The sequence below is a fragment of the Geotrypetes seraphini genome, chromosome 2 (genome assembly GCF_902459505.1).
Source record: "Geotrypetes seraphini chromosome 2, aGeoSer1.1, whole genome shotgun sequence".
NCBI classification, from domain to species: domain Eukaryota; kingdom Metazoa; phylum Chordata; class Amphibia; order Gymnophiona; family Dermophiidae; genus Geotrypetes; species Geotrypetes seraphini.
Genome location: NC_047085.1, coordinates 326572009 through 326595251, shown reverse-complemented (window position 1 = coordinate 326595251; position 23243 = coordinate 326572009). Strand labels below are relative to the sequence as shown.

Genomic DNA, 23243 nt, shown 5'->3' with positions numbered 1-23243 from the left:
TGAATAGAAAAACAAACAAATCTCCCCCTCCCCCCACCCTGTGCACCCCGAGACTCCAACCAGCACTAAAAAGAACTCCAGCAATCCAAATAGGCTGCAGATTTCCAACTCATTGCCCCCGGTGATGCTGCCTCTCCCAGCCAGCCATCTGAGACATACTAACTCGCCACTGTTGGACTGTGGGTCGCGTGGTGCCAACCCAGTGGCGAAGAATTAGTTTTTTTGTGAGTCCCAAAGCCACTAAAAGAAAGCGCCTCCCAGGTTCGCTAACACCTGCCTCCACCAGGGGACTCGTGACACCCAACAGTAACGTCCTGTAAGACCAGTCCAAAGATTGCCCAATAACCCTCTCCAACTCCCGAAGCACAGATACCCATAGGGGCCCCACCATAGAACATTACAAAAAATGATGTACCAAAGTATCCCGGCGAGCCGGGCAGCGGGGGCAACAGTCATCTGGCCATAACCCCATCTGGCGCCCTTTACAACGCGTAAGATAAGATTGGTGCAGAATCTGAAGATGTACTTCATGTAAACTCACATTAGGGGAGGCGGACGTACATTCCTGAAAACACAGAGTCAAGTCCCCAGCAGAAACCTGCTCTCCCAAAGCTAAAGTCCATGCTTCCGCCATCGAGAACCCGCCCAGACTTCCACTCCTTCCCCACTTTATATCAGTCCGAGAGCTTGTTAAATGCAGAGGGGGTGGACATAAACTGTTGATCCAGGGGAGAAAAGGTGGGCAGTCTACCCGCCGACGATCTAAGCGCCAAACAGTAACTACGAAGCTGTAAATAGGCGAGCACAGACCCCTCAGGCCAGCCCCAATGGTCCCGACATGCCAGAAAAGTGGGAGCCGCTCCCGACCCCAATTCAGCAACCTGCCTCACAAAACGACATCCAGACCGTCGAGCTGAGGCAAAAAATGCATGCAACGAGCCAGCAGGAAACTTAGGATTACCCACAAATTCCGTAAAAGGCGAAGGACCTACCGCTCTCCCCAGAGAAGATCGCCACCACCACCAGGCCATGCGCAGGGGTCGAAGCATAGAAGGGCAGGGTCCCGCCCCATGCCACAGGAGGTTAAAGACCGACACCGGGGCTGACAAGAGGTACCAGAACCCCACCGGAGCAAATTTATCAACACCCATATAAAGTTCATGTACCCACCTCAGCAAAGCGGCGACACTGTAGAGACGCAAATCATGCAAATTTACACCACCTTGCTCACGCCCCCAAACCAACTTACTATACCCAATTTTCGCCCGACAAGAGCATCATACAAAAGACGAAACGACCCCCTTATAAGCCTGCACATCCTTCTGTGTAATCCAAAGGGGCAAAATGTGGAGAGGATAAAGGAGCTTCGGCAAGAGGACCATTTTAATAAGGGCAATGCGCCCCAGAAATGAAAGGGGAAACTCCATCCACCCCTTGCACAGAGCTCGGATACCATCCAATTTATCAAGTATGTTCTTCCGGTAAACCACCCCCGTGTCCGCGTGTAAATAAACCCCCAAATACTTAAGCGTACCCTTAGACCATTGCAACAGAAAGGCGGGATCTTGCCACAAAACACACGGAGGGCGAACCGCCAGAGCGTCTGATTTATCAAAATTAATCCGCAGCCCAGAAAATGCTCCAAATTGATGAATAAGATCTATTAACCGAGGAACCCCCTCCTCAGCATCCCCCAGAAAGATGAGCATATCATCCGCAAACAAGTTAATTTTGAATTCCTGGGATCCCATCCGAATGCCGCGCACAACGGGGCTCTGGCGTAATTTAGCCGCAAGAGGCTCCAGGGCCTAAACAAAGAGCATAGGGGAGAGGGGGCAACCCTGGCTTGTCCCTCTCTCTAGCTCAAAAGAAGAAGTAAGCTCCCCATTAATCAAGATCTGGGCAGTAGGATGAGTATATGAGCGAATCCCAGTCAAAAAGCTCCCCATAATGCCGAACTGAGGCAGAACCCAAAAAAGATAATCCCACAGCACTTTGTCAAACGCTTTTCAAGCGTCCAGACTAACTATGAGAGTGTTCTGCTGACCCGGATGTTGCCCCACAAGTCCAGGATTCTGCAGCACCGAAAGCGCACGCAACACATTAGCATACGAATATTGGCCTGGCACAAAACCAGCCTGATCTGGATGAACCAGCCTGGGCAAAACCTGACCCAGACGAGCAGCCATAATAGCAGCAAACAGCTTAATATCTTGATTGAGCAAGGAAATAGGCCGGTAGACCCCAACTGATCCTCGGAAGAACCACAATATGAGCATGAGTAAGCCCAGGCGGAGGCATCTCCCCCCCGGCAAAGGGCCCCACACAAAGCTTGAACGGGACCTACCACTCGTACCCCCAGCAACTTATAATATTCAGAGCCCAGCCCGTCAGGCCCAGGGGCTTTAGCCAATTTCCAAGACTAATAGCTTGTTGTATTTCCAACCCTTGCACCGGGGCATTCAACACCTCTCGCTGACCCTGCCCCAGAGACGGAAGCTGAAGGTCTTGAAAGAAAGTCGTCCTCCGTTCGGTGTCACAAGTCCCCTTATCATACAAAGCCCTGTAAAAATCAACAAAGCTTTGTTGTATCTTGGCCAGAGTGGTCACCTCACCCCCATCAGGCACCCGAATCTGAGAAATAATGCGCTTCGGAGCCCGTGCAGTAACCAGGGAGGCCAACAGTTTACCTGCTTTATTTCCCCACCGGTGGAGGCGGTATTTGTACATTCGTATATCTCTAAGGGCTCTGTCCACCAATAACTCGTTAATTTGTCGCCTTAAAGTGAAATATTGGGACCGAGCGGCAGTGGCACCAGGATTATATAAATCCCCTCGTACCGCACCCAAATGCTGTGCCAAGTCCAACATGCCTTATCTTGAGCTTTGCGCTTGCAAGCAGTATACTCAAGGATCTTGCCCCACAATACAGCTTTGCTAGCCTCCCAAAACACCACCTCCGAAACATCAGAAGCAGGATTTTCGGCAATAAAATAATCCCACTGCTGCTCAAGGAAAGCCCGAAACTCAGCATCCTCGTACAGCGTGGGATTCATACCAACCAGTGGTCGACCTCTGAGACCCCTGCATATCAATGAGCTCCATCCAAACCAAGTGATGATCCGACAGAACACCGTCCTCAATCATCACTCGGGATATGCCCGCCAGCAAGGGAGGAGCCACCAGCAATTAATCCAAGCGACTATGAACATCATGGACTAGAGAGTAAAAGGTGAAGTCAGATTCAGTAGGATGGAGTGTGCGCCACAGATCAACTAGATCCAGCTGGCGCATCACAAAGTTCACTCCTTTTTGATCGCCCCCTTTCAACCTAGGCTTGGGAGGCTTACAATCAATAAGGGGATCAGCAGTAATATTAAAATCACCTCCCATGACCAACTGGTATTCAGAGAAAGGCGCTAAAGCAGCCACTAATACAGAGAAAAATCTATGAGAGTACACATTAGGAGCATAAAGGGAACAAAATACAAAAAGACCTAGCCCAAATCACATATTGGCCCTCAGGGTCCTGTAACACTCTATGTAAAGTACATGGATGTTTTTTGTGGAAGAGGATAGCAACGCCTCATTGCCTGCTATTGTATGAAGCATAGGCCACCACCCCAACCCAGTCCCTTTTTTAGCTTAGCATGCTCAGACGTGCCAAGATGAGTCTCCTGGAGCATTAAAACATCCACTTTTAATTTCTTACAGTACTGAAACATCTTGCTACGTTTCACCGGAGAATGCAAGCCATCAATGTTAAAACTGGCAATCTTAACAGCGCTCATAAGAACAGCTGATATGATCAAACTCCAAAAATGCAGCATTCCGGACAGAGCAGCAGCGTCGGTCTCCCAGCCAAACCAACCCGCCACCCACTGGTATGGAAAAACAGTACCAATCAGAGTCCCCAGGTGAATCCCACCCCCGCTCCCCAGCCCCCCAGAACCCAAGCCCACCCTCCCCTAACGCTTCCCCCAGTTGCTCCACTCAACCCAAACACTCTCCAGCCACACAGACCCCACACACACATCCTCCAGTCGCATATCTCCCCCACACACGAACACTCTCGCCACCCTCCCATCACCAAACCCCCAGGAAGAAAAATTTTTAATAATAGAAATTAAAATAAGAACCCCTATCTAGAACTAGAGGCCAAATGAACACAGGAAAAAAGGCAAACACACAGAACAAGTGCAATTTAAAAAAAAACAGCAGTAACAGCAGACTCACCAAACTCTAGGGTCTGCACACAACAAAGTTCCAAACCAGGCGTCCAGAGTCCAAAATACCCCTCAATGCAGGCCGCTCACACAGACAGGGATTCAAGGCGGTGCAGCACCCACAAATGTGTAGAGAATGGACAGACTCGGGACACTCCAATGCCAGGCAGAACAAAGTCAGGGAGTCAAGACAAAGGTCCCCGTCAGCCCCATGCCGCAGAGAAACATCACCAAACTTCCACAAGACCACGAGATCCAGATGGTAGTAATCAAAGAGGCCAAAGTAGGAGCCCACCAGCAATCCTACGGCGCCGGCAGCTTCTCAAGGAACTTCTTCAGATCTTCCGCCATGCTCAGAGTAAGGGACCGATTTTCATGCGTGAGCCTCACCTTGGCAGGATATAGAAAAGCAAATCTGATCCCCCTCGTGACCAGCTGCGAGCAGAATGGTGTAAGGGCCTTGCGACCTTGGTAGAGGTAGAGAAGTCTTGGAACAGCATGAGCTTGGCCCCTTCGTAGGACAAAGATCTAGATTTTTTGAACAGATCCAAAAGGCGCGCTTTGACAGCATAATTGTGAAATCTTGCCAGCACAGGCCTCAGGCAACCCGACCCATCTCCATCCCGACGCTGTCCAACACGATGGACCCGTTCTACCACCACAGGACACACTTGCTCAGATAGGCCCAGTTCCTTCGGTAGCCAGCTCTCCACCACATGTAAAAGCTCAGAATCTTTCACAGACTCTGGGAGCCCTATAAGTCGGAGATTCTTCCTGCGGGTCCTGTTCTTCTGGTCCTCGACTCGGTCCATCAACTGGCATACATGGGTCTCCAAAGAATCAAGCCGGCCATCCGCGATTGTCGCCCGATCCTCCTGGGCCGACACACGCTCCTCAACCCGCTGAATTTGAGCCGTGTGGCCAGCCAGCGCGTCCTTGAGATCATCCATGGAAGCGTGCAGTTTGGCCAATTGTCGTCCAGCAGCTGGGATAAATGCCGCATGGACACATTTAACACCTCGTCCGAGGATCGCTCAGCCGCCACTTCCATTTGGGTCCCCGCCATCTTGAGTGCCTGAACCACGCTGTTCTTTGAGGCCTTCAGCGATCTAGTCGCATCCCACGCGCTACCAGAGTGAGAGACGCACCGGACAATCTGCAGCCCAGCTATAGTATAACAGCAGAGGTAGGAACCTAACTGAATAAAAAATTTACCGCCGGCGGCCGAGAAAAGGGAGCCTAGTGGGGAAGGGAGAGCGGAGCTCCGTGCTCAGACGTTCGTTCAGGTGCCAGCCATCACGAAACGTCCCTCAGCAAACTTTTGACTCGCAAACCAAGTGTTGACTCGATTTGCGAGCATCCCCCCCAATAACCGGCATCGTTCCCCCCGCTCGCAAAGGCCCCCCCACCGAACAACTTAAACTTACCCCCCACCCCCACCCCTTCTGGCACCAGCACACAGGCACAGATCGTGCCATTGCCTAGAAGATCTTCCGGCTTCTGCCTGCCTTGAGCATGCATCTGCGCATGCTCAAGGACTTCTAATTCTCCCTCTCACTGAGATTCAGGATGTAATTAAATGCAGCTGGTGCAGGTCGGCTTGGGGTGGGAGGAAGGGGCACTAAGGACATAGGAAGGCAGCACTGGGGCACTAAGGACATAGGAAGGAGGCACTGGGGCACTAAGGACATAGGAAGGAGGCACTGGGGGCACTAAGGACATAGGAAGGGGCACAAAGGACATAGGAAGGAGGCACTGGGGCACTAAGGACATAGGAAGGAGGCACTGGGGGCATAGGAAGGAGGCAATGGGGCACCAAGGACATGGGAGGGAAGCACAATGCGCAAAAAGAAAATTTGCAAGGATTCAACAGCTGGCAGCCGCGGGAGTGCCGTTTCCTCCTGCAGCATCGCACCGCTCCCTATTGCGGTGGGGGGCAATGGGGAGGCAGGCCTGTGCAGAGGGAGGAAGAAGGAGTAAGAGAGAGGAGGAGAGATGCCAGACCTGGGGTGAAGTGAAGGGAAGAGAGAGACAAACCAAAAAAAGGGAGAGGAAAGCAGAGGAGAGGTGCTGGACTAATGGAAAGAGGGAGAGGGAGAGAGAAATGCAAGACCACAAGGGGAAGGGTACAAGAGGGACAGATACTGCTCCAAAGTAGGTGGGCAAGGTGCAGGATGGCAGATGCGATAGTAGGAGAAAGCCTGTATCTGGGGAAGGGGATACAGGAGGTAAGGAAGAGAGAAAAAAGAAGCTGGATATGGGAAGAGATAAGATGCTGGGTATGGAGGGAGCATAGGAACAGGGACACAAAAGAGAAACATAGAAACATAGAAATTGACGGCAGAAAAGGGCCTTAGCCCATCAAGTCTGCCCACACCAATGACCCACTCCCTGACTTTTATTCTCCCAGAGATCCCACGTGAATATCCCATTTTCTCTTAAAATCTGACACGTTGTTGGCCTCAATCACCTGCTGAGGTAGCTCGTTCCAATGATCGATTACCCTTTCGGTGAAGAAGTACTTCCTGGTATCACCATGAAATTTCCCTCCCTTGGCTTTCAGTGAGTACCCTCTTGTAACCGAGGGCCCTGTAAGACAGAAGATAGCATCTTTGACCTCTATACGTCCCGTAATATACTTAAAGGTCTCAATCATGTCTCCCCTCTCTCTTCGTTCTTCCAGCGAGTACATTCGCAGTTTTTTTAGCCTTTCTTCGTACGTGAGTTCCCTGAGTCCCAAGACCATCCTGGTAGCCATTCGCTGAACCGACTCAATTCTCAACACATCCTTCCAGAAGTGCGGTCTCCAGAATTGAACACAATACTCCAGATGAGGTCTCACCATGGATCTGTACAATGGCATTATGACTTCAGGCTTTCTGCTGACAAAACCCCTACGGATGCAGCCCATCATTTGTCTTGCCTTGGACGAAGCCTTCTCCACCTGATTGGCAGCCTTCATATCATCACTAATGATCACTCCTAAATCACGTTCTGCCTTGGTCCTGGACAAGGTTTCACCATTTAGTGTGTAAGTTCTGTGTGGATTTTTTTTACCTAGGTGCATCACTTTACATTTTTTAGCATTGAAGCTTAGCTGCCAAGTTGATGACCACTGTTCCAGCTGCCGTAGGTCCTGCATCATAATGTCAGGCACACTGCTTTTACCTACTATGTTGCGTAGTTTGGCGTCGTCGGCAAACAGTGATACTTTTCCTCTAAGCCCTTGGGTCATATCTCCTATGAATAAATTGAATAGAATCGGCCCTAAGACAGAGCCCTGTGGTACTCCACTTGTCACTGCTGACGTTTTGGAGGGGGTACCGTTTACCATCACCCTTTGAAGCCTACCGCTTAGCCAATCCCTAACCCATGTAGTGAGTGTATCCCCTAATCCCATAGATTTTAGTTTGTTTAACAGCCTGCGGTGTGGGATGCTATCAAAAGCTTTGCTGAAGTCCAAATAAATCACGTCCAGGGACTCCCCGGCATCCAGATGACTAGTCACCCAGTCAAAGAAGTCAATCAGATTAGATTGGCAGGACCTTCCCCTGGTAAATCCGTGTTGGTGCGGATCACGTAGATTTTCTTCGTCTAGTATTTGGTCGAGTTCCTGTTTGATCAGTGTTTCCATGAGTTTGCACACTATGGATGTGAGACTCACCGGTCTGTAATTTTCTGTTTCTGTTCTGCAGCCCTTTTTGTGGAGTGGAATTACGTTAGCTGTTTTCCAGTCCAGGGGTACTCTTCCCGTGCGCATGGAAAGATTGAAGAGCACGGATAGTGGTTCAGCTAGAACTTCACACAGCTCTCTGAGCACCCTGGGGTGTAGATTGTCTGGTCCCATGGCTTTATCTATTTTGAGTCTTGAAAGTTCGTAGTAGACGCTACTGGGTGTAAACTCGAAATCTTGAAACAGGTCTTTTTGGCTGTCTCTTGTCTGTAGTTGCGGACTATCTCCCGGTGCTTCACAGGTGAATACTGAGCAGAAATATTCGTTTAGTAGTTCTGCCTTGGTAGAATCAGATTCCGCGTAGTTTCCATCTGACTGCCTAAGGCGCTCTATCCCATCCTTGTTTCTCTTCCTGTTGCTAATGTACCTGAAGAAGGATTTATCCCCTTTTTTAATGTTCCGTGCTAGATCTTCTTCTGTTCGTAGTTTGGCCTCCCTGACTGCCTTTTTGACAGCTTTCGATCTGACCAGATAGTCTTCCCTTGCCTCCCTCTTCCCAAGATGTTTGTAGGTGATAAATGCTTCTTTTTTCTTTTTAATGAGGTCCGAAATTTCCTTGCTGAACCATTGTGGTTTTTTGTTTCTCCGGCGTTTGCTTACTGTATTAATGTAACGGTTAGTTGCTTCGTTCAGGATGGATTTCAGATTTGACCACATAGTTTCCGGATTATCAGTTTCTGCATGGTTTTGCAGCTCTTGATGGACAAAGTCTCTCATGTGGTCGAAGTCTGCACCCCTAAAGTTGAGGACCCTCGTTGCTGTGTTTGATTTAGAGAAGCCTTTCCTGAGGTTGAGTCATACCATGTTGTGGTCACTGGAGGCCAACGTGTCTCCTATTGATACCTCTAAGACACTGTCTCCATTGGTGAGTACCAGGTCCAGTATTGTCTGTTCCCTTGTGGGCTCTAATACCATTTGTTTGAGTTGTGCACCCTTAATGGAGGTTAATATTCTTCTGCTACCACTCGTAGTCGCGGAGAGTGTGCTCCAATCTGCATCTGGCATATTGAAGTCCCCTAACAGTACTGTGTCACCACGCAAAGTGATGTTCGCTATGTCTTCAATCAATTCCTTGTCTTTTTCTTCCTGTTGTCTTGGGGGTCTGTATACCACACCGAGGTAAAGGCATTTTTCATTCCCTCTGGCCAGGTTTACCCAAAGTGATTCCCCTGTGTATCTAACCTCTGTGATTCTGGTAGTTTTTATATTATCCTTAGTGTATAGTGCTACCCCCCCCCCCCTCCTAACTTGCCCTCTCTGTCTCGACGAAGTAGATTGAAGCCTGGTATAACCATATCCCACCCATGCGAGTCTGTGAACCAGGTCTCGGATATCGCTACTACGTCAAGATCAGCATTCCTTATCTCTGTTTCTAGTTCCAGGATTTTGTTGCCCAAGCTGTGTGCGTTAACATACATAGCTCTCCAAACGTGTGAAGAGATGCCTGTCCCTTTTAGTGTGGCTCCTATTTTTTTGTGTATACTATGGGTACTTACCCTAGGCTCAGAAGTGTGGGTGCTACTTGCTTCCCCAGGGTGGATCCTTGTTGCTCTGTGTATGTACCCTCCCCCAACTTACCTAGTTTAAAGCCTTCCGAAGTAGGCGGGCTAGTCGATGTCCAAATACTTTCTTTCCTTTCTTGGTCAGGTGTAGTCCGTCAGGTCCCTGTAGCGCCTCTCCGTGGTCCAGGAATCCAAAGTTCATCTCCAAATACCATTCGCGAAGCCACTCGTTGGTCCAATGGATACGCTCTTCCCTGTCTCTGCCTTTGCCTCTTACTGGGAGAATTGATGAGAAGACCACCTGTGCTCCTGTCTGCTTCAGCTTCTTTCCCAGGGTTTCAAAGTCTTTAGGGATGCTGTCTGATGTGCTCCTGGCGGTATCCAAGAGATGCTGGATGAAAGGGTAGATGAGAAAAGGAGAGATGGTGGATCTGTGCATGGTGGGGTCCATCGCTGAAGCTGCGGGGGGATGGAAATGAAAAAAAAAGGAAAGATGAAAGATCTCCAGGGGAGGAAAGGGAAACAGAAGAGGAGGACAGAGATGGAAGATGGATGGTTAGCACGGAGAAAAAAGAAAGAAGGAGAGCCTGATCAGAAGACAACCAGACCAACATGGGACCAAGATTTGAAAAATGACCAGACAACAAAAGGTAGGAAAAGTAATTTTATTTTCTGTTTTATGATTACAATATGTCAGATTTGAAATGTGTATCCTTCCAGAGCTGGTGTTGGACCGCAAACGTGAGCCAGGATTTAATAGAGAGAGAGGAAAAGTATTTTTTGTTTGTTTATTTTGTTTACATCACAGGACCAGTGTGGGTAGGAGAGGGCAAAGAGGGTGAAGAGGCTATAAAATAAACCCACCAGGATGTTTAGAAAAAAACCACCCAATTGAGCAGGAAAATCGAATAAAAAAAAATCAATTCAATAGGCTGAATCGAATCAAAATTTTTTTCCTGAATCGGACAGCACTACTGTACACTATATCAACCGGCTCATCTTTATCCACATGTTTGTTCACACCTTCAAAAACATCAGGCAAATTGGTGAGGCAAGTTCTCACCATTAAATCATGTTTGTCTAAGTGTTCCACAATTTTATTTTTAATAATTTGTTTCCACTATTTTGTCTGGCACTGATGTCAGGCTTACAAGTCTGTAATTTCCCAGTCTCCCTTGGAACCCTTTCTAAAATTTAATGTAACATTGGCCACTCTCCAATCTTCAGGTACTACAGACGATCTTAGCGACAGGTTAAAAATCACTTAGAGCAAGTTATCAATTTCATGTTTGAGATCTTTTAATATGCTGGGATGTATACCATCCGATCCAGGTGATTTATCACTTTTTAACTTGTTGTTTGGCTTAGTACATCTTCAAGATTCACAGAGATTTCTTTCAGTTCCTCAGCATCCTCACCCTTGAAAATCAATTCCAGTTCAGGTAGATCTCTTACATCTTCTTCCGTAAAGATTGAAGCAAAGAATTAATTCAGTCTTTCTGCTATGACCTTATCCTCTCCCAGTGCCCCTTTTGCTCCTTGATCACCCAACTTCCAAAAATTATAAAAAGGGGTTTTTGCAAGCGGGGTCCCTATAGGAAGCCCCAGAGACCCTCAAAATTCTAGTTCTTGGATCATCCCTAAGTCTCCCATAGACTGTACTCACAGACCTGTCTGGTGCTGTGCCTGCATTGGCTCAGACTGCAGCTGAACAATGGAGATTTCTGCCCCAGCCAAGTATATAGGATTCTTCAGCCGCTTGTCTTTTTGGGCTGCCTTTTAGATAGGCTCTGAGGGCCTGAAACCCTAAACCTCAATACCTCCTCATGGTTCTTTAGTGGGGGGGGGCCACAGCTGGCACCCACTAGAGTCCTCTGAACCAACAAGGATCCACTCAGCCTGCGCTCAAACACCTGATAAATCAGGCGCGAGCCAAGATCCATGGGGAACGCACCCTGAGCTATCCTACAAATTAGTATAGGCCAGGTAGAGCCCTGCAAAAGTGTTGCCACCCCAACTACAGCTCTCTGATCTAGAAGACTGTATCTCCTGCCAGCCAGAGCTGATTCACAAATCCTGGGAACCTCTTTAGCACCAGGAAGCCTCAGAAGTCAGATAAACATTAAAATAATAAAGCAGACGCAGAGCAGGGAAAAAAAAACCCTCTCTTCTCGCTTGAGAAGGAAAAACTAAGGGGCTGAGGCACTGCTCAGTAACACAAGGAGGTAGAGTTCAAAATGTAGATGATGCCTACTACAACCCTCAAAGGCGTATTTTAATGTTTCATTATTTTGAGTTTTGGTACAGTCTCTTATACTAAGCCAGCTTGATTACTGCAATATTGCCTATTTCGCAATTTCCCAGAAGAATATGCAACGATTGTGAATAGTACAAAATGCAGTGGTCGAGCTGATTTTTAGGTTGAAGAAATACAATCACGTAACACCCTCCTATCGAGTACTGCATTGGCTGCCAATGGAGGCGCAGGTGAAGTTTAAGTTTGGTTGCTTCTGTTTTAAGGCTTTGTTTGGTTTAGCTCCCAAATATATAACTGAGCTTTTCTCTTTTGCAATCAACAGACATAAGAGAAACTCGCATCTGAATTTTGTTTTTGCGCCTATTAGAGGATGTAAACTTAAAAAACATCATCAAAATCTTTTTTTCATATCAAGCAGCGTTATGGGGTAAGGATTTAGAACAATTGCTTTTGCTTACTGACACTTATGGGGAATTTAGGAGACATCTAAAAACATATCTGTTTTCAAAGTATTTAGGCAGCTAATTCGTAAAAATTTTGTTATGCACTATTTTGATCATTTTAGTGTTTCTAATTATTGGCTTAACTTTTTTAGTTCTATTCAACTTTTTATTGGGTGGTTTTGTTTTTTTTAACTACTGTAAACCGCATAGAACTTTACAGCCTTGCGGTATATAAATTGATTATTATTATTATTTGAAAGGAAGACACCCACTTGTCAAGACTAATGTACCCTTTGCACTAGAAAGCAGAATTAGAAAAGTTAAAGAGAAGAGCTAGAAAATGATAAAAAGGATGAGACAATTTCCCTATGAGGAAAGGCTAAAGTGGCTAGGGTTCTTCAGTCTGAAGAAGAGACAACTTAGCAGAGATATAGGAGATCTATAAAAATACTGAATGGAGTGGAGCAAGTAGATACGAGTCGCTTGTTTACTCTTTCCAAAAATACTACTAAGCTACTAAATCGTAGAGAATGACACAGAGAAAAAATCTGTCCCCTTCACCGCCTGTCTCCGTCCCCGTCTCCTTCCCTCTCGCCACCTCACCACCCTCGATAGGAAGGTGTTAGTGATCGTATTTCTTCAACCTAAAAATCAGCCTGACCGCCGCATTTTGTACTATTTGCAATCATTGCATATTCTTCTGGGAAATTGTCAAATAGGCAATATTGCAGTAATCAAGCCCGAGAATCTCCCTCCCTCCCCCTTACCTTCACAGCCCGTTAGTAAAGAAACTTAAGGGAGGGAAGGCGCACAGCCACCGATCACGTACGCGGCCCCCTCCCTCCCTACAGCCAAATCTATCTCCCTCCCCCTTACCTTTGCAGCACTTTAGAAAAGAAACTTACTGAAGCTGGCGAAGCCTGCCTGTGCCTACAGTTGCTTGTGTGTGAGCAGAAGCTTCTTCTCTGACGCAACCAGAAGTTGCATCACAGGAGAAGCTTCCACCCATACACACGCGGCACAGGCAGGCTCCGCCGGCTTCAGTAAGTTTCTTTTCTAAAGCGCCGCGAAGGTGAGGGAGGAAGATAGATTTGGCTGTAGGGAGGGAGGGGGGCCGAGTGCGATTGGTGACCGCGCGCCTTCCCTCCCTTAACTGCGGGGACAAAGCCATTCACCGCTCCACGGGGTGGTGGATCGCCTTGTCCCCGTGCCTGCAGTGAGCACTTTCTCCCACCTACCGTTTCGGCAGACTAGCCACGGGTAACTGCCACCGTTTCATTCTGTACTAAGTAGTAGATTTAAAACAGGAGAAATATTTCTTCACTCAACCTGTTAAAACTCTGGAATTTGTTGCCGGAGAATGTGTTGAAATTAGTTAGCTTAGTAGAGTTTAAAAAAGGTTTGGATAACTTCCTAAAAGAGAAGTCTGTAAGCCATTAAGAAAAATGTTGGGAAACCACTGCTTATTCCTAGTGTAAGAAGTATAAAATCTGTTTTGCTCTTTGGGATCTTACAGGTATTTGTGACCTGGGTTGGCCACTATTGGAAATAGAATACAGGGCTCAATGGACCTGTGGTCTGTCCCAGTATGGCAATGCTTATGTTCTTATGTGTCTGGCAAGCTCTACAATTGTCCATTATGCTGAGACTTGAGAAGGCAAGCTAAATAGACAAGGCTGACAGTTTTTTAGTCAAGGAGTAGCAAGACTTGTGCATCAGAGGTTGGTCAGGCTGAAGTCGACCTACCAGCGACAACATCTTAATCTTCTACAGGTACTGTCATGCGGAAGCTACATGCCTGTCCCTCCCCAGAGGTTGATCTGACAGAAGTTGACATTGTGTGATACAGTAGAATATACATCTGTAATTGTTATGAAAATATTGCTTGAAAACAACAGCTTTACACAATACTATCATGTCTTTATACACTATATATGTCCGTTTCTCAGTCTGCACTGTAGCATTCTAGTTCTGCACTGTTTTGCACCCAATAATAAGAAAACCATGGTGCATTATATTGGTTGATAAACACACTAAGGGGCAAATTCTATAAACAGCATCCTGATTGTAGGCAGCCTACTGCTGCCTAACCAGCCAATCGGGACGCACATTTAAAAAAACAAACAACAGCCCAAGGCAGACCGCTTACTTTGTAGCACCTGCAGGAGTCTAGGGAGGTGCGAAGGCACACCTAAGCTCGCCTAAGGCTAGGTGTGGCTTCGCCCGGAAGTGGCCTTAGGCGACTTTAGGCGGACCTAGGAGGTCCTACACGCCTCCCTAGGTCCGCAGTAGGCACATGAAATGTAGGCCAGCATTTAGCAGACACAGCCGCTGAGCTTATCACAGCAAGGGATCTCCCTGCCGTGATATGTTTAGTGGCAGCAGCAACCTGTTCCCCTCCCCCTGTGAAGACTACCTGCAGAAGAAATGCCCAATCCCTCTTGCTGGAATTCTGGAAACCCCTGCCCGAACATTGACGGAAGAAGGGATGCTCAATCCTTCCTTCCAGAACACCTTCCCCTCCCCCACAAACATCGCCAGAAGGAGGAATGCCCAGTCTCTCCTGCCAGACACTCCCCGCCCAGCCAACTCCCCTCCCGGACTCACCCTCTCTCATCCCCTCCATGGGGGGTGGCCTAAGGGATATGGCCAATTGGAATCTTAGGCCACTCCCCGTGCATCCCAGAATGCAGTGCGAGAGGGGCCTAAGATTCTAGTTGGCCCCATCCTACGGGAGAGGCTTTAAGCGCCTGAGCCAATCAGAGCCTAAAACCCCTCCCAGGTACATCCTATGACGCACTGGGAAGGGGCAGGCCCATTATTCGAGTGAAGGTGAGCCAGCCAGCTGAAGGCAGTAAGGATGCCTCTGGTCAGCCATCAACGTAAGGTAGGGGAGATTCTGGAGAGGGTGGGGGAATGAAGGAGAGGGAAGCTGCTTTACGGGGTGGGGAGATATCTGGCAAGAGGGACTGGGCATCCCTCCTGCCAGCAGTCTTCGCAGGGGGGGGGGTTGCCACTAAGCTTATCATGGCAGGGAGATCCCTTGCCACAATAAACTCAGCAGCAACCTGATTCTCTAACCTGCGCCTGTGACATGGACACTGGTTAGAGAATCGTGGTTGTTATGTGGGCTTAGGCACTATGTAAATTTTTTTTATAATGTTACTTCTATAAGCAGTACTGCAAATAAAAAAATGTTTGCAACGTTCTGAATGTTCTATATGGTTTTTATCAAGTGCTGTCCCCTGTTTTTTTTATTGGATCCATTAGTCACTTTCCACAGTTTTGAGGAACCACATATATGGCTGGAACCTGACATCTATTTGCCCACAGATGCATTGTTGCCTTATCTGTAAATTCAGGAACCATACTGAAACAAATAGCAAGAACACACTGTACTGCCAGGTGATCCCTAGCAGTAATCTCTTATTGCCATTTTTGGCACACACCCAGAAGTAGTACCACCAGTTTGAAGCCTGTAGCCTACAGGACCACAAAAACCAACACAAAAGACAGGCAACATAAAATATGAACAGGATCAAAGAAAACAGGTCCAAGCAGGAAACAGAAGAGTCTACTAGTATGGTGCAAACTACTTTGATAAGCTATCTCATGTACAAAAACCTGACACGGACATGTTTCAGCAGATGCTTACATCAGGAAATGACAAAGTCACTGAAAGTATGATTATAAAAGACCAAAGAATCCCAAGTGACAATAAAATCCAATTTCAGCATTTAAAAATACAAACTGGAAAGTCAAACTGTTGTGTATAAATTAATTCACCCTATTCACAAGTGATGATCACTCCTTTCCCCATCATCCCCAGTGCCCCCAGCAAAGTGGAGAGAAATAGGACTAGGACAAACCTCAGTATTACACTAAAGGGCAGGGTTTCAGGAGATGGAAGGATTTTTTTAACATTTTAGCTACACATTCAAGCTGAGAAGGGAACGTTGGAGAAATCTAAATTCCTTGGTGCACAAGAAGACCAAGGAGTAGGGAAGGGAATTCCAATATTTATTTATATACCACTTATAGCGTAAGTGGTTTACATTCAGGTACTCAAAACATTTTTTCCCTATCTCTCCCAGTGGGCTCACTCTCTATCTAATGTACATAGAGCAATGGGGAATTAAGCGACTTGCCCGGGGTCACAAAAAAGCAGCATGGGATTTGAACCCACAACCTCAGGATGCTGAGGCTGTAACTCTAACCTCTGCACCACACACTCTATTTTTTCAAACAGCTTCAAAATTAGCTATAATTCTAGAATTGTAATTTTTCCCCAGCAAAGACAAGTCAGCAAAACTTTTTTGCACTCTTTCGCATTGAGCTTTTAAGCATGATTTTGCATCGCAACAACTTTGTATGAAAACTTATGCAAATTTTATATTAAGTGGACTGCGCACACAAGTTTACTACCACAAAGTGTACCTATGCAAAGTGACTTCATAAGCATACATTTTGCATAACAAATTGAACAAAATGCCTTAATTTGTTTAGTCACCATTTTGGAAATTCTTCATTTTGTTAACATTATAATTTAAAATTCTTCATGGAGAGGAACCAAGTTATATGTAATTTATCATACCGCATGATTTGTGCTCACAGATGGATCTACACTTAGGGCATCTTTTACAAAGCTGCGCTAGGGCCTTAACGCGCGGAATAGCACACGCTAAATTGCCGCACGCGCTAGCCACTACCACATCCTTTTGAGCAGGCAGTAGATTTCCAGCTAGTGTATCCTACAGCGCACACTAATCCGGTGAGTGCGATAAAACCGCTAACGCAGCTTTGTAAAAGGAGCCCTTAGTCATGCAATATTTTTTGGGATCTTTTCCAGATAAGCCCCGCCACTAATGGAAAAAGTGTACGCGCCGAAAGTTAAGCCCCGCCACCTTTTGCCAACACACGCAACCTTAACCAGTGAAGTTCTCAGCACAACGCCCCCACAACGCGGTGCGATGTGTATAAAGTAAAGTGGGGGGGTTCCCCCCCATTCCCCCCCCCGTTGGAGCACCCAAAAAAGATTATAAGAAAGAGGATATGAAACTTAACATTATAAAAAATAGGATAAACTGTCGACTATTTTTTTAAGGGCTCCGACGGGGGGGGGGCATGGGGGGGAACCCCCCACTTTACTTTATACAGATCGCGCCTCTTTTTTTATAATCTTTTTTGGGTGGCGGGGATTAACTTTTTGGCGGGGCTTATCCGGAAAAGATCCATTTTTTGCACAAGAGTAATTGTCAAGCCACCCACATTTTAGCACAGTCTTTAGAAAGGATAAAAGCAGAATATCAAAAACAATTTCTGACACTCCGGTTCACAAAGTACAAGATTTTGTGCTATTTTATAATGAATTCTGATGCAAATTTCACATTCTTCTGTACTCTAAATTATTGCAAATACAACTTTATTGTAAGCTGTCAGACCAGTTTAAAAAACAGGTTTTCTTCAAACTAATGTGTTGGCTTTTCTCCTGACTTGTCAGGGGTTTTACATGTGCTTCAGTGCAGAGGTGATCGGCCCGAAGTCAGGTGCAAGTTCGCTTCCGAACATGATCTTAACGCCGTTACAAAAGCTATTCCAATGTAGCTGATATCATCCCCTCCACTGTACCCATATAGCAAGTTCTTTTATACGAACTTTTATACAGCAACGTCCAAAGTATGGAAGCTGAAAAAAATTAGCTCATGCCTTTTAAGTAATAACTCAAAGTGAGATACATTAGTACAGTATTTTCATATCTCCAGAGAATTTGCAAGCTAGATTTGTACTTAAAGGCCACAGAGAGTTGCAAAAGATAAGGAGGAACCTGGAGGGAGTGGAGATTTGAGCTCAGCTCCCCCAATTCCCAGCCCGCTGCTCTAACCATTAAGCTATCCTTCCACTGGCACAGAAAATGTGAAAGGGCCACAAGGCATCTCGCAATTCATGTCTTTGGATGTTTTGAGGGTTAAACTTCTACTCCAGCGAGATTCTCATGCACCAAACGGGTCAAAGGTCGAATAGATCTGGTCATCCTTAAAACTCCAAACACTTTCAAATTCACAGGAGCCCTCAAAATGTAAATATCAAGGGACCCCGTTCAAATCACCAGGATTCCCTATCATCCGCAGAGTTGACCCGGGGGGGGGGGGGGGAAGACGACTCTCGATCTAACTCAGAGAGAAACGCGTCAGATCCAATTTATCCCACGGCTAGACAAGGGGGGGAGGGAGAGAGAAGGGGAATAATTTTGGTTTTACCCTGAATGAAGGGTCACCCTACCCCTGACCTTCCCACAGACGCTCCAGCAGCAAGCTTCCTTCACATCACCAGGGGTAACACACAAAGAGCATTACCGGGATCCCTTTCCCCTCCATACGAAGCTGGAGACAAACACTGTAACTTACCACCCAAGTCAGAGCTCCGCCGCCGCCTCCTGCAGCACCACCGTCACCACCACCACCGCCGCCGCCGCCGCCACCACCACCACCAGCACCGGTTTTAGCCATTTTTCTGCCCGAAGGAGGCTCGCGCATATAAGTTACTTCTTTAAAAATATTATTAAAATTCAGATACCGCTCGCTAAAATAATTTTTTAAAAACCCCGTCTCTCCCCCCACCCACCCCTACATAGATATATACACGCTATGAACAGAGAAGAGAAGAGTGGCCGCGTCCTCCGCACTTCGCTCTTGAGAAAACCCTCCGCAACAAAAGGCCAGAGCCTGGCGGCCGCAGGAGCCCGCGCTCACCCGCCCCACACAGCCCGAGCCCTGGGCCGCCGGCAGCCGCGTCCCGAGGACGGCCCGTATCTCCGCCGGCCGCTCTCAAACTCGAGCCGCGGCGGCTCCGGCCCAGACACCCCCTCGACCAGCGAGCGCAGAGGAACGCGAGCAACTGAGAGAAATATAAAATACACTTAGTAGATAACTATATACATATATAGAAGGGGAGAGAGAGGCGCACGCCACCGCAAGCTAAAAGTGAAGGTATGAGGTGACAAATTACAAAACATAAATTTAAAAAAGTAAAATTTAAAAAAAAAAACACCAAAACGGGCAAAGCCGGAACGCGGCGCTTTAAAATGGAAGCCGCCGCCAGTGCTGTTTCCTCCCCTCCCCCCACCCTAAACGAACGCTACAGACAATGCACAGCACGGCCTCCCGTCCGGCATCACTCCGCTGCCGGCCCTGCGCGCCTCAGCCAATGCCGCTGCGCCGGGGGAGGGTCCGCGCCTCTAGCTCTGCCAATCGAGAAATAGGAAACGTGTTATCGTGACGTCAAGGCGTATGGTAACGGGGAAGATTTCGGTTTGTGTTATTTATTTTTTTCGGTCCTGCTATTAGTATTCGCTGTTAGTAATGTTGGGAAGTTGTGTCCGGTGGTAGTGTGGTGCAGAACTGGAAGAATGTTTTACATCTGTGGAGCAGAGTTGCAAAAAAAAAAAAAAAAAAAAACCCTGCACAGAAATGCCAAAAGTATTGCCTGCACCTTCAGCTTCGAGGGGCTTGCGATTATCCCGCACTCTAGTTCAAACGCCAATGCTTTATTTCATGTAGAAGAGTTCATCTCCGTGCATTCATGCGGAGGAAATCCACCTAATGTAACTGGGTCTTCAGCAAACTACATGAAAATCCCTTCTTGAGCTCCGGATTATCTTGAAGGATGATATCAGGAAGATCTGCAGTCAGTGTTTTTGAATGTCAGTTACGTTATTAGTTTTCATACTAGAGACTCCCTTTTCTGTAGAGTTTAATAGCAGACAGGATTAGGACGAAACATTTTTGTGAACTTCCCTTTAAATAGTTGTTTGTTACATAGTAATATAGTAAATGACGGCAGCTAAAGACCTGAACGGTCCATCCAGTCTGCCCATTAGTTATACTCATTAAAAATACATGATTAAATTAACTTGTCTCTTCATTGATATTTCTGGGTCATAGACTGTAAGGTCCACCTGGTATTGTCCTAGGTTCCAAATGCTGAAGTTGCCATCCAAGCTCACTCTAGCCCAGTGGTCTCAAGCTCAAACCCTTTGCAGGGCCACATTTTGGATTTGTAGGTATTTGGAGGGCCGCAGAAAAAATAGTTAATGTCTTATTAAAGAAATGACAATTTTGCATGAGGTAAAACTCCTTATAGTTTATAAATCTTCCCCCCTCCCCTGAAGGCCTACATGTTCCCCACTTCTTTGTAGCATCCTCCAGCTTGCCCTCTGGCCTCCCAGTCTTAGTTTCAGCTAATTAACGCAGCCTGCAGAGAGGATCGCCGGTGCTGTAATGTTCCTTGCAGGCTGCCATCGGCCTCCGCAACACGTTCCCTCTGCCGCAGTCCCGCCCCTCCTCTGACGTCAGGGGCAGGATTGCGGCAGAGGGAACATGCTGCCGAGGACCACGGCAGCCTGCAAGGATCGCTGCAGCACCGGCAATCCTCTCTGCAGGCCGCGGTAATTATCTGAAGGTAAGAGTGGGAAGCCAGAGGACACTGCAAAGAGCGAGCAGTAGAGGCCGCGGGCCACAAAATAGTACCTGGCAGGCCGCATGTTATCCCCGGGCCGTGAGTTTGAGACCACTGCTCTAGCCTATCCAACCATCCTGTTTGCAGGATATCTAAAGTCTGGCCAGTAACATACTCATGTTCCTATTGGAGATCCCATTGATGCCCTCCCCTGCCTATCCTACACCAAATTATCATATATGGGACACAGACTGTGCAAGTTTGCCAGTACCTGCCTTAGTTCTTTAATTTGCATCCTTCATTTTCTAATTAGAGATCCTATATATTTATCCCACACTCTTTTGAATTCCATCACCATTTCTCTCCACCACTTCCCTCAGAAAGGCATTTCAGGCATTTACCACCTTCTCCGTGAAGAAGAATTTCCTATCATTGCTCGAGTCTTCCTCCCTGCAACCTCAAAATATGCCCTCTAGTTTTACCATTTTCTCTTCTCTGGAAAATATTTGGTTCTATGTTAATACCTTTCAAGTATTTAAACATCTGTATCATATCTCCCCCGCAGTATACATATTTAGGTCTTCCAGTTTCTTCTCATACTTCTTTTGGTTCAAACCCCTTACCATTTTGTCGCCTTCCTCTGGACTGCTTCAAGTCTTTTTATATCCTTCACCAGATATGGCCGCCAAAACTGAACACAATACTCCAAATGCGGCCTCACCAATGACCTATATAGAGGTATCAACACCTCCCTTCTTCTTCTTCTTCTTCTTCTTCTTCTCTTTCTATACAACCTAGCATCCTTCTGGCTACAGCCACCACCTTATCACACTGTTTAGATTCTTTTAGATCCTCGGACACAATGACCCCCAAAGTTCCTCTCTCCATCAGTGCTTGTCAGCCTCTCACCTCCCATATGGTTCCCTCGAATTTCTACCCCCAAAATGCATCACTCTGCATTTCTTCGCCTTGAATTGTAGTTGCCAGACATTAGATCATTCTTATAACTTTTGCAGATCCTTTTTAATTTTCCACTCCCTCCGGGGTAGGGTTGCCAGATTTTCCAGGCCATGTACTTTATGTTTAAATTATTTTTATTATTCCAGCAGTAAGAAGCAAATACAAACAGTAGTACCATTCAGGAAATAACATTTTCAACAATATAATCAGTTCCCCTCCCATCCCCCCCTTCCCCTCCCCTCCCCAAGAATCCATGGCCAGTCCAACAGCTGAGAGTGGGAATAAAATCTTAAAGATTCAAAAGTCTACTGCAAGCACGAGGTGTGAGGTCCTGCCAGAAGTGCTCCCACACCTGACAAAATTTGCGACCCTGGCCAAGAGTCAAGTCTCCCACCATGCGTCTCTCCAGTGTTGCGTGCACTATCATTAGGGATCTCCATTGTGCATATGACGGGGGATCATGGGAGAGCCAGTTGGTGAGGATGGCTTTTTTTCCCGTCAAAAGGGCTCTGGAGATAAATGCTGACATTCCCCTGGGTTTGGGCGAGGCTATATTATAAAATCCAAATAACGCCCTCGGTTGCGGAAGCCAGGCCATGTACTTTAAATTATATACAATGAACACTGAACATGAAAATAACTTCTAGTGAAAGTGTATATAACTATTTATTATAATATTGAAACAAGTTAATATTTTCATTAATGTAAAAAAGTGGTACCATGTACTTCATAATAGTTTGTAGGACAACTGAAACCAAAATAAAAGTGTTCAGACCAAATAAAGAGAACTATTTTGAATTGATTGGTGGTAGACTTGTCCACTCTTCCTTACCAGTTCTAGCTCCTAGGATTAGGCAGTAATCTGGAAGCACTCAGAAAGAAGATAACAGCTGGGTAACCTGTTGTTTGACATTCTAACTGTGGTTCAGTTATTATCTTAAGTGATGATATTTTTCTACTTAAACAAATGTTCAGTCACTAGTAAGCAAGACTCCAGTCATGGTACATGGGATTGTCATGCCACTGGGGTTTGCACGCATCTCAGAAGCTGAAAGCTATGCCATTGGTAGTTTCACTACCAGCAGGGTCTCCCAAGGTGGACAGGCCAGACTAATGATATACCACCCATCTGGGCTGCAGCAAATGGGCAGTGTTAGAGGCAGAGGATTGCGTTTGATGCAATAATGGCAACCATATTGAATTTATACTGCACAGAAGAAAGGTCCAGCAATCTACTTCTGTATTGTGCCAAGAAAACTTGATGATGATAATGAGACATAAAGAATCAACGTATAGTGCTGGAAGATGGTCCTCCTAGGTCAGAAGGCACTCACAGTGCAACTAGGGAAGTGCTGATCGTAACCCAGAGTACGCCCAATATTTGTGAACCTTGATGGATTAAAGCTGCCAGGACATCCTGATGCTGATGGTGCTGGACAGAAAAGGGAGATCAAAAGCTGTAAAAATATTCTTAAGATAGGAACATGGAGTGTACGAAGCATGAACCAAGGAAAATTGGAAATTGTTAAAGATCAAATGGAAAAATCCAAAATTTATTTGATAGTTGTCAGTGAACTCAAATGTACAGGACAGGGCCATTTTCAATCAAATGAGCATTGAATCTGCTACTCTGGTCATGAAACACACAGGAAAAATGGTGTGGCATTC

At 46.6% G+C, this 23243-nt stretch overlaps 1 protein-coding gene across 1 annotated transcript in view; it reads right to left on the bottom strand.

Moving 5' to 3' along the window:
* The window catches only part of TOP2B (DNA topoisomerase II beta), a 639919-nt gene extending 620636 nt beyond the window's left edge, over window positions 1–19283 (bottom strand). Inside the window, 1 exon segment of the mRNA XM_033930173.1 lies at window positions 18566–19283. Coding sequence (XP_033786064.1) covers window positions 18566–18694 — 129 coding nt within the window. The 5' untranslated portion in view covers window positions 18695–19283.
* Window positions 19284–23243: the final 3960 nt, after the last annotated feature.